The sequence below is a fragment of the Cheilinus undulatus genome, linkage group 17, assembly GCF_018320785.1.
Source record: "Cheilinus undulatus linkage group 17, ASM1832078v1, whole genome shotgun sequence".
NCBI lineage: Eukaryota > Metazoa > Chordata > Actinopteri > Labriformes > Labridae > Cheilinus > Cheilinus undulatus.
In genome coordinates, this window is record NC_054881.1 from 40,330,283 (window position 1) to 40,340,942 (window position 10,660).

The 10,660-nt window shown below is 38.7% G+C and overlaps 2 protein-coding genes across 2 annotated transcripts; one reads left to right on the top strand and one right to left on the bottom strand.

Moving 5' to 3' along the window:
* Positions 1-1,456: 1,456 nt before the first annotated feature.
* On the bottom strand, positions 1,457-5,481 carry LOC121525406. Its single transcript, XM_041811402.1, has 6 exons — positions 5,077-5,481; positions 4,027-4,141; positions 3,293-3,405; positions 3,055-3,154; positions 2,760-2,881; positions 1,457-2,048 (listed from the first exon to the last, which is right to left on the bottom strand). The coding sequence occupies exons 1-6, from the start codon at positions 5,165-5,167 to the stop codon at positions 1,945-1,947; spliced, it is 645 nt and encodes a 214-aa protein (XP_041667336.1). The 5' UTR covers positions 5,168-5,481; the 3' UTR covers positions 1,457-1,944.
* Positions 5,482-5,723: 242 nt separating this feature from the next.
* rpl28 (ribosomal protein L28) lies at positions 5,724-10,520 on the top strand. The gene is made up of 5 exons (XM_041810191.1): positions 5,724-5,784; positions 6,291-6,378; positions 8,226-8,349; positions 10,149-10,267; positions 10,383-10,520. Exons 2-5 carry the CDS (start codon positions 6,298-6,300, stop codon positions 10,470-10,472), a joined length of 414 nt encoding a protein of 137 aa, XP_041666125.1. The 5' UTR covers positions 5,724-5,784; positions 6,291-6,297; the 3' UTR covers positions 10,473-10,520.
* Positions 10,521-10,660: the final 140 nt, after the last annotated feature.

Below are 10,660 nucleotides of genomic sequence, written 5' to 3' on the forward strand. Positions count from 1 at the left end.
TAGGTTTCAGTTAGACATGCACATTTGGACCGAAATTTCTACTTTATTCTTTTTTGCAAAACTGCTCAAGCTGTCAGGCTGCACAGGGATCAGGCATGAACCGCCCTGTTCAAGTCAAGCATCAAATTCTCTATTTGATTGAGGTCTTGGCTTTGACTCAGCATTCACCTTGCTGTCTTTAAACCATTTCTGGGCAACTTTAGCCTTGCGCTTCAGGTCATTGTCTATATGGAAAATAAATCTTCCCCCAGGCCTTAGCTCTCTTGCAGACAGAATAAGATTGTCCTCCAGGATTTTCCTATATTTTGCTGCATTCATTTTACCCTCCAACTTTACAAGCCTTCCAGTGCCACCTGCTGAGAAGCATCCCCACAGCTTGGTGCTGCCACCACCGTGCTTCACAGTGGGGATGGTGTGTTTGTGTTGATGTGCAGTGTTTGGTATCTGCCAATCATAGCGTCTTGTCTGATGGCCAAAAAGCACCCTTTTGGGAACTTTGTCCAACTTGACCATGGAGTCTCCCACATGCCTTTTGGTGAACTCTAGTCCAGATTGAATCTGAGATTTCTTCAACAGTGTCTTTCTCTTTGCCACTCTCCCATAAAGCTTTGACTAGTGAAGAACCCGGCAAACAGTTGTTGTCTGCAGAGTCTCTTCCATCTCAGCTGCTGAAGCTTGGAACTCCTTCAGGGTAGTCATAGGTGTCTTGGTGACCTCTCTCACTAGTCTCCTTCTTTGCACACTCAATCAGTTTGTGAGGACAGCCTGATCTTAAACTTTTTAAGTTGAGTTTATACAGTCTCTATAAGTTGATTTGAGTGTTATTTTGTCTTCATGGTGTAATGGTAGCCAGGAATGCTGATTAACCAGTGACTGGACCTCCCAGACACAGGTGTCTTTATACTACAATCACTTGGAAGACACATTCACTGCACTCCGATGATCCACATTTAACTTATTGTGAGACTACAAGCACCAAGTAGCCTAACTACTCTTGAATTAGTTCAGTCTTTCTAAAAGGGGTGAAAATTTAAGGGGTCACTTATTTTATACGAGATTTTTGTAACTTTTTTGGTTAAAAAGAAGCCAAATTATATCGACCATGATTGATTTATAAAATAATAAAAGGGGAAAACATCCAAGGTGGTAAATACTTAAGCCCTGTATCTTCTCAGTGTCAAGAGAAGTAAAACTAGAATATACTATGTAAGTGTAATAGCTACATGAAAGGCACAAGGCAAAGCCAAATAGCACTTATGATGGAACAATAATGAACATATTAGAATAAAACTTTTCTGCTGTTTTAAAACAAATCTTCAGTGAGCTAAAAACATGCTAATGAAATGTGTGTAACCCTGATAAAGTGCTGGATTAAATGTGCTGCTCCTGTTATTACCCTTTGGAAAAATGTTTGGACAAAAATCATGGCAATTGGCTTAAAGTTTGAAATGTTCTTGGTTTATATATTATTTAGCAAAAGATTTAGCAAATACAGTTCAACAGCTCACAGTCACAATATGGTAAGAACAGTACCAACAATTTTGAAAAATGTTATGGCAAGACTGTTAATTTTAGCAACTCCGTTTACATCCTAAGGAAAAAAAAAACATTTGTAAACACTGTCATCAGTTGACACTTCACTCTGGCAAGAAAAAAAACTGATGGACACATGATGTCAATAGACAGCACCTGTAGAAAAAGTCAATTACATTTACAAAGGTAAGTCGACTCTCCAAGTATTAACAGTTGCATTCAAAAGTAGACTGACCACAGTCTAGTCAAAAATCAGTACAAAACTAAAATAGCTGGTTATTCCATGGGTGACTCATATGATTATCGTTATCATTTTCCAGCATTTTATTTGATTCTCCAAAGTCATTTAAATATTATCTCTTAGTCTCTATGTAAAATATCCCTTGCTGTTCAAGTAGAATCGGTCCAGTTTTACGTGTCTAGTGCTGCTTGTGCTTTCCCAACAGCAACCTCTAGCATTGTGTGGTCACTGAGCAGCTGTTGGAGAGCAGCGGGGTCCATCTCCAGGAGCATACCTACAAAAACAGATGCTAAGATTAGAATCAATATCCCTACCATAGTCCTTATGAGATGTGCAGACATCTGCACCTTAAAGGGGACATATTTTACCCTTTTAAAACAGGTTTATATTGGTCTCATAGGTCCCCAAAACATGCCTGTGAAGTTTGTTGCTGAAAAAACACTCCAGTATTGGATTTTTGTATGTCTATAAAACTCCAATGTTTCAGCCTTGCTCAGAACGAGCTGTTTCTGTGTCTGTGGCTTTAAATGTTCCTGAGCTGTCTGACTCCGCCCCTGACCACACCCCTCTCAGGAAATGGATGTGGCTTAATGGATGTGACTCTTCTAATCCTCCTCACAGCTGGCAGCTGAGAGGAGAATCAGGAGAGGAGGGTGGAACTTTCTTTCAAGTGGGGAGGGCCAACTGAACCTGGGGGCGGGGCTAACTCCCTACATGACATCATGAGGGGAAAATTTGAGAACGGCTTGTTTCAGTACACATTTTCTGAAAGGTGGAGAAAGAAAGGCGGAGAGAAAATGGATTTTTCTGGTACTTGAGGGGATTGTGCACAGGCCAGGGGCGCATATTTTTGTTAGAAAAGCCTGAAAAGACATTTTTGCATATGTCCCCTTTAAAGCCAGTGATAATGATAACCCAGTCAAAAGATTTCACAAAGAGAGAGATGGACATTTTAAACAGGAAGTTCCACTATAGACAGAGGCACCTGTAATATCACTGGCATGATGAGGATCCAGCTCCTCCACCAATGAAAAGAGCTTCTCTCCCAACCTCTCTGTGTCATCGGCATCCGACAAGTCACTGATGTCAGTCTCCTCCACACTCTGCCTGAAGAGAAACAGCAGGAGTTTAATTTTGTTTCCTAGCTCTACTTTATTCAGATCTGGCATGCATGATTTAGCTATGAATGCATGACAGTGAGAAGAAATAGAGCATGGAAAAAAAACGAAACTGTGGCCACTGGTATACTAATGTAGGTATTTTTTTTTTTAATCACTTACTCCGTAAGTGTTTTCAGGGCAGAGTTCACCTGCTCCTCCAGCAGTTTTGGATCTGAAAGAAGGCTTAAAACGACATCTTTCTGCTGCTCTAGAAGCATTCCTGTTTATGAGCAGAAAAGAAAAGCATTACACTACAGTCATTCTTGCACATATATGTAACTGAGCTATTTGTTCATGAAATATTCTGCAGTTTTTCATTTTGATCTCATGATAGAGCAGGAGATGCACGGTTCCTTACCTGTGATTTTCTGAGAGTGGCCGGTGTTGTAAACATTCACCAGCTCAAACAGCTGCTCCCCCAGGGAGTCAGAGGACACAGAGACATCATCCTCTTCTTTATATGTCACTTTGCTGCAAAGAGATGGAGAAGAATGAGAATCAGAATAAGCTTTATTGGACGATGCTTATGAAAGGAGTTTGACTTCAGTTAGTTGGGCTCTGAGTGTAGAGGGATTAAACATTAAATACAAAAAATAAATCCAACAGAAAACATTCAAAAAAATAAGATTTAAATATGTACAACCTCTTGATAGATTATATACAACAAGTCTGTGTACATTGATAGTATGATTGCAAGATGTGTAAAGGGTGCAAGAATGGTAATTATACTTGTACACAGAACATCTGTACTGCCTGAAACAGCACAGACCTTAACTTGATTCAAAATAAGATAAGACTTTATTGATCCCCAGAGGGGAAATTCTGGTACTGCAGCAACACAACAGGTAGTAAAAATTCAATAAAATAGAATTGAACAATATAAACTAAATAAAGTTAAATAATTAAATAAGGGACATACGTATATACAATTTACATTTGTTGCAAGCGAGAGTAAACAAAATACAGTTGCCTGAGTATTATCTCACTCTTCTGCAAAATGTGCAACAACCTCATAGACAGGGACTTTTCACAGCCTACTCACAGTTTAAAAGTTTGCTAGAGTTAAGATATCAGGCCCTCTGTATTCTGTACCTTGGTTCCTGTGGGAGCTGCAGGGCTCCGAGGGCTTTCTCTACAGCCGTGCTGAGTGTAGCTTCATCCTGCAGCATCTGACTCAGGACTGGACAGGGCAGCTCCAGCAGCATACCTGGAGGACGTACACAGGCTTCAAATCTTTGCTTTATTTGGTATTTTGAAAGCCACTTAGATTAAATGTTGTTAAGGGAGACGAAATGGGAATTTCTGTTACACACCTGACAACAAAAATATTAGCCCCTGTGTGTAAATTTCTTTTTTAAAAGTATTTCCCAAGCACTGTTAAACAGAGCATGGGATTTTCAACACAACTTTTCCAAATATCCTACTTTTATTTTGGATGTTTACATTATTTTACTGTGGACACAGAAGCAAAACTATTTAACAAAAACTAAACTAATTTTTTTTGTCAAAATATTGGTTGTAAATATCGGCAAAAATGTTCAGATCTGCCAATGCTGATATCATGCTTATAATACTGTGCATCCCATAGTTATAAGCCTCTCCCTTCTTTCTCCTAACATAGGCAACTATGCTGAATAGCTCTATTTGGTCTTATTTGACCAAAGGACATGCATCCGGTATGTGCAGTTTTTCTTGATCTGCAACCTCTCAGTGCATTCCTGTTGAAGGCTCTTGTGATTGTCTCTTTTAAGACAACAATTCCTGGCTTGGCCAAGCCCTTCTCTAGTGTCTGGCAGTTGTTCTTGGGTCTTTGGACACATCTTTCACTCGTTTCCCTTTCCTGAGTCTTTACAATCTTTCTCTTCCAACATCTGCCCGGTTTGTTCTGGCCTGTGTGATTATCTTTAAATGTCTTCTCATTTCAGTTCTTGACACTTGAAAATGCTGTGATAATTTAGTACATCCTTCTTCTTCTTTGTGAGCATCAACATTTCTTTTTGTGAAGTATACACTGATTTCTATCCTGTGGAATACTTTTAAAAATGGCATTTTCACAAGGGGATTAACAATTTCGTCTTCATCTGTATGCTATAAAAAGTTTAATGATTACAAAATCAGAAGATGTCATGCAGGTCACCTCACCTGTGAGTTTTCCAGCAATTTCCTTGTGTTTGGGGAAAATCAGAGAGTACAGCTGCTCACCAAGTGTCTCCAGATCTTCTTCTTCTTCCATGTTTGAATGATTACTTTAAGTATGTTTTAAAATACTACGCAACTGCCTGACTGGCATTTTTAAGGATGATTTAATCACCTGAATAAACCGTCGATTCACCGCTTTTCATGACATTAATATCTAGATAAACATAGACATAAAATTCCATAAGGCGCTATTTTAAAAATCTTTAAGAAGGGAAATATCAAACCCAATGTTTCTATTATTTTGTCCGTTCTCGTCCTCGCGTACTCTTGTGTAATTATCAAAAATAAGACCACATTAGAAAGACTTAAAGCAGCTGCAGTTTATAAAGGGATTTCTCACGGCTGTCTGTAAACATAGGCGCAAATTTATGACGTCAAGCATATACCGTCGCGATGTGGTCATATTCCTCCGCTTCACTTGCCGAAACTAGTCCTGCAAAAAATATATTACCCATTATATAGAGAGACCTGGTATCAATCAAATGATTATTTTGAACAGAAAATACCTTTATTTGTCTGATTTTGGTGTGCTAAAACGTAAGCTAAATTGTGCGTATCTTACAAATTAGTAGCCTCAGTTGCGCAGTGATCTGTGATAGAGGTACCGTAAAGCGGTTTCCGCTCTCTCCGTTCCTTTTCCTCCGCTAAAAGGTAACGTGGTCGCTTCGGCAGCCTTTAGCCGGTCATTAAATTGCATTTGTTGTGTCTTTCCAACCGTGTTTAACCGCCTAAAGTGGGATATTGTTGTGATGTTTATTTTAGTGTATACCAGAGTGGCATAGAAAGTCCTGTACGGTTTAACATCATAAAGATATATTTGTGAGCACGCTGACCAGGTTAGGCCTCACGCGCATCCCTTGAGCTAACTTAGCACACTGCTTCAATGTGACAGCTCCCCTGTCTGTGAGAGTTAAAAGCACTCGAGTAGCTTTTTCGTTATAGTTAGAATTATTTTTTCATAGTGTTCTTCATCCCATGCTGGTCTTAAAACATGACAGTAAACCGTACGTATAGGTGAAGTTAGCTGATTGTAGCTAACATGAATGACTCCAGGCAGTCCAAGAAAGTCGTCTGACATGTTTTAAGTTTCCTTTAGTTTGCTCCGTCAGTTAAGCTCCGTCAGTGAATTCACTAAAAGGTGCCTGTCTCTTCTCCAGGTTCACCATGTCGTCCCATTTGCAGTGGATGGTCATCAGGAACTGCTCCAGTTTCCTCATCAAGAGGAACGGACAGACCTACAGCACCGTGAGTTTTCTGTCTGATGCTGTACAAGGATTTAAGCAGCGTTTGGATGTTTAGCCTTTAAATACATGGAGGCTGTACTGTACGTGCTGATGATATTCACATTAAGTATATGAGAGTAGAAGTCAAACAAATGGATATGGTTTGTTCAACACCATCAGTGTGTTTTATTTGGGTTAGATCGTTTACACATAGTAGGAGCTGCAATCTGGAATCCCCGATTTTTGACTCACAATGCACTGTTATTTTATTGTATTGTAACTACAAACATTATATAATGAATACATAATAAACATGACATTACACTGAAGCTGTACTATCAGAATTTGAAACCTCTATCATGCTTATAAAAATTAAACATTATTGATATCTGTGTCAATACCAAGTTGACAAAATCATTAGTCCTGGGGTCCGTTCAAATCGTCCTTTTGCTGAGTGAAGTGACACTAAAGTTATTTAGTGTCTGCCATGATGGGGGCTGTTTGAATTCTCTAAATCAGTGGTTCTCAAACTGGGGTCCGTGATAATAAATTATTAAAATAATTCCATGTTATTCAAAATCAAATAACTTCATATAGGGACCACAGCACCATAAAACAACCTTACAAAACCATTGACTCCCACATAAGTCAGCTTTGGGCCGATAAAAAATGAGATGTGATTGTGAGATATCAGGTGACTCTATCACTCGCCACACAGCAGTCACTTTGCTCAGGATGCTTATGGTGTGCAGGTCCATCTAGCAACAATGGATGAATATCTAAGCGCATCCACTTCATCAAGTGATGCTAAGCCCAAACCAGCCAAGCTGAGAAAATATGATGGCAGCTATCTCGAGTTCGGATTTATTGAAGCCATGAAGCCGCCAAGCTAAAGCATTATCTGATTAAAAAGCATGCCGAGTTTAAGGAAAAAACAAAGGATTTTTTTCTGACGAAAGGGCAACGAAAATGGCAGTTAACACACGTTTAATCAGCGTGAAGGTTATGTGGGGGTCCTTGGAAGATTTTCTGTCCTGTAAGGGGTCCCTAGCCCCAGAAAGTTTGAGAACCCCTGCTTTAAATGACAAGGAAAGGAGCTTCAGTGCTTCCTACAACAACATGCCCTTTAGCTTAGGATGCACTGGACCATCCTTTACCAAAGGAGAGAAGAAAAGATAACCCACACTTCTGTCAGCTTCATCTAAAGCAACGTGCCTGTTGACTCTTCATTAAAAGAGGCGATCAGTATGACTGTAACGTTACTTTCTATGAATTAGATAATGAATTTCATTGTCAAACTTAAAATTCATGTGATAAACAGGAGGACTCCGTTCTCCTTTCCTATCCTCTTACTCCCACATTTTCTTGAACTTGTGATGTTTGTCATCAGAATAAAGGAAAAGTGGGTAAGAAATGATCTGGGGAGTAATTTTTTGGACTTTTTAAACATACCCTGGGACATCAAGTATAAAGCGGTGCTCTTTTTCTTCATTACCAAAAGTTGCCAGTAAACTCCTACGTACAGTCCAACTTGACCAAATACTTCATTGTTACAAATGTATTTTTCTCAACATGTTTTTGCATTTTAGACTGTTGGAGTGTGTCGCCTGTAAAACTGTCGAATGAATTACTGTAGTGTTTTTTTAACTTCTGAACTTTTTTTTACCATTAGTCACTAAAACAATGGAAAATGTGGCATGTATTATGTGTTACCTTGTTCTGTATCTGTATCATCATTTTCCAACCCATAATGTGATGGAAATGGTCTTGATGTGAAACAAGCACCTTATTTTCAGTCTTCGATGTAACAGTCTACAGTGACATGAGCTGATCAGCGCCAGGATTTAAATTCAGTGTATTTTATGACAGGAGCCCAACAACCTGAAGTCCAGGAACTCTTTCCGCTTTAACGGATTGGTGCACAAGAAGACGGTAGGTGTGCAGCCAGCGGCCGATGGCAAGGGAGTCGTCGTCGTGCTGAAGAAGCGTGCAGGTAATTATTTCCTGTTCCTGTAAATCAGTGGTATACTATGACCAAAAATTAGAATAGTTTAGGATTTTCATTAGTTTTTTATTTCGTTTTCACGTTCTGTGTTCAGTTTCCGTTGTTTTAATTAGTTTTTACTGCTCATTTGTTTGTTTAGTTTTTATTTCCCAAAAATGTTTCGTTTTAGTTTTGTTCTTACTAGTTTTAGTGTTGTAGTTTTTTGGATACATGACAGGGATGAGTGAACATCATGCATTTTTAAAAACAGGCGACTCTTCACTTATCATTTTAATTATTTAAAGATGACGTTTGACTACAACTCCAGATAAAACTGCCACTGTTAGAAGTCTTAAGCAATCAAATCAGGCCTTTTTACACTCCTCTGACTTGGGTGTAGGTCCCAGTCAGTTTGGTTGTGTCAAAGACTAACACTAAGGATATTTTGTCTCTTATTTTATTTTAGTTAGTTTTTTAAGCACACTATACAGTTTTTTTTGTAAAGCTTAGTTTCTTTGAGTTCCATTTAACTAAAATGATTTTTGACTTTTAGTTTTTGATTAACTATAATAACCTTGCTATGAACAATGACATTCATCTAATGTGTACTCTGGATCATGAATCATTGACATGAATATGGGTTTTGAAAAGTAAATTATGCTACTAGACAGCATTTGAAGAACTTTAGAATCTAACTATGAAGGATAAATGAGCCATACATGGTGATTTTGAAGGAAAAAGGGCACTCTGACTGTCAATGTTTTTTTTTTTTTTTTGTTGTTTTTAACTTCCAGTGGATTTTGAGCTGAACAGCTCAGGCTATGAATTCAGAAAGTGGACTGGATTTCTGAAATCAGCTGTAAAGTTATGGAAACAATCGATTGATCTAAAATAGTTTAGTGCTGATTCATAAGAAACACTGAATATAGGGCGTGGCTGGGCTGTACTTGTTATATTATTTACAATGACCTTCAGAGGTTGAGAGGAGTCAGAGGGAGATGTGACAGACATAGTAACAGATTTATGACTACAGAGGTAATATTCTGTGTAGTATTTGTAGTAAAAACCAGAGTAATGTTAACAAGGGATTTTCCAGTAGAAAATGACTCAAGGGCAATTGATTTCAGTGGAAATGAGAAATTCTGCCACTCTACAAGAGAATTTATACTGTTCATAGCAGAATCAATGCACCTGCCTCAGCTGAACTTTATTCTTTATTCTCATTCCTTCATTTTTAAAGTTGGTTCTAAGAACTGAAGTTTAGGTTTGAACTACATCTAGTTAAGTTTTTTACTCTTAAAGAATGTTACTTCAAACACTTAGTCATGATTGTCTCAGCCGATCACCAGCTAAATCTTCTGTTTCATAAGAATTATTGCAATAAAAGCTTATTCCTTGCACAGCAGAGTCTTGGTGCTCTTAACAATAAAGAGTTGTTTTTATATTAGTATCAGCTTTGAAGAGTCTTTAAATATTGGCATATCAGATCCTGACAAAAATCTGATTTTTCCCTCCCTTACACAGATATTAGTAATGTGATGACTAAATGGGAAATACTGGTATCCATAAATACAGCAGTGGAAGCTAAAGAGCTAGGTTAACTAATACTTATTATAATGATGATGATGGGTGTACGGCTAATACTGATATAGCAGTTAGTCGGGTGTGTCCACAGCTGGAATACAGATGCACCTTCATCACTTCATCTTCTCATTGTCAGGTTATTAGTTGTGGTTTTTTTGAGCCGTTGCTCCTGATTTGGTCAAATTGGTAATGTGTTTTTTTGTCCCGTTCGTGTTGTTGCACAGGCCAGAACAAACCTGCCAGCTCCTACGAGAAGATCACCATCAACAAGAACTCCCGTGCCACCCTCAACAGCCTGAGGCACATCATCAGCAAGAACAAGTACAGGAAGGACCTGCGCATGGTGAGCTCACACTCTGGTTAGATTTACTTATTCAGTTAGCCATGCGTAGGTTTCTAAGTTCTTTTAGTTTGTTCTATACCTGTGAAGAAAGTAATCAGTCCTATTCTTTTCCCAGGCTGCCCTGCGTCGTGCCAGCGCCATCCTGAAGAGCCAGAAGCCTGTTGTGGTCAAAAAGAAGCGCACCAGGGCTGCCAAGACAGCATAAAGAGATACACATGATTAATAAATAAAAACATCTTGTTTAGAAAATAAACTTTCTCCTGAGTTTTAATTCTCCCACAGATTTCCTCAGTGTGTCGGTACAAGCAGGATGTTTCTCACGTCTGATAAGAAATCCTCTCATTAGTTGCAAGTATTGATGCAGGGTTCCTGCAGACCCTAAAGTCTTCAATT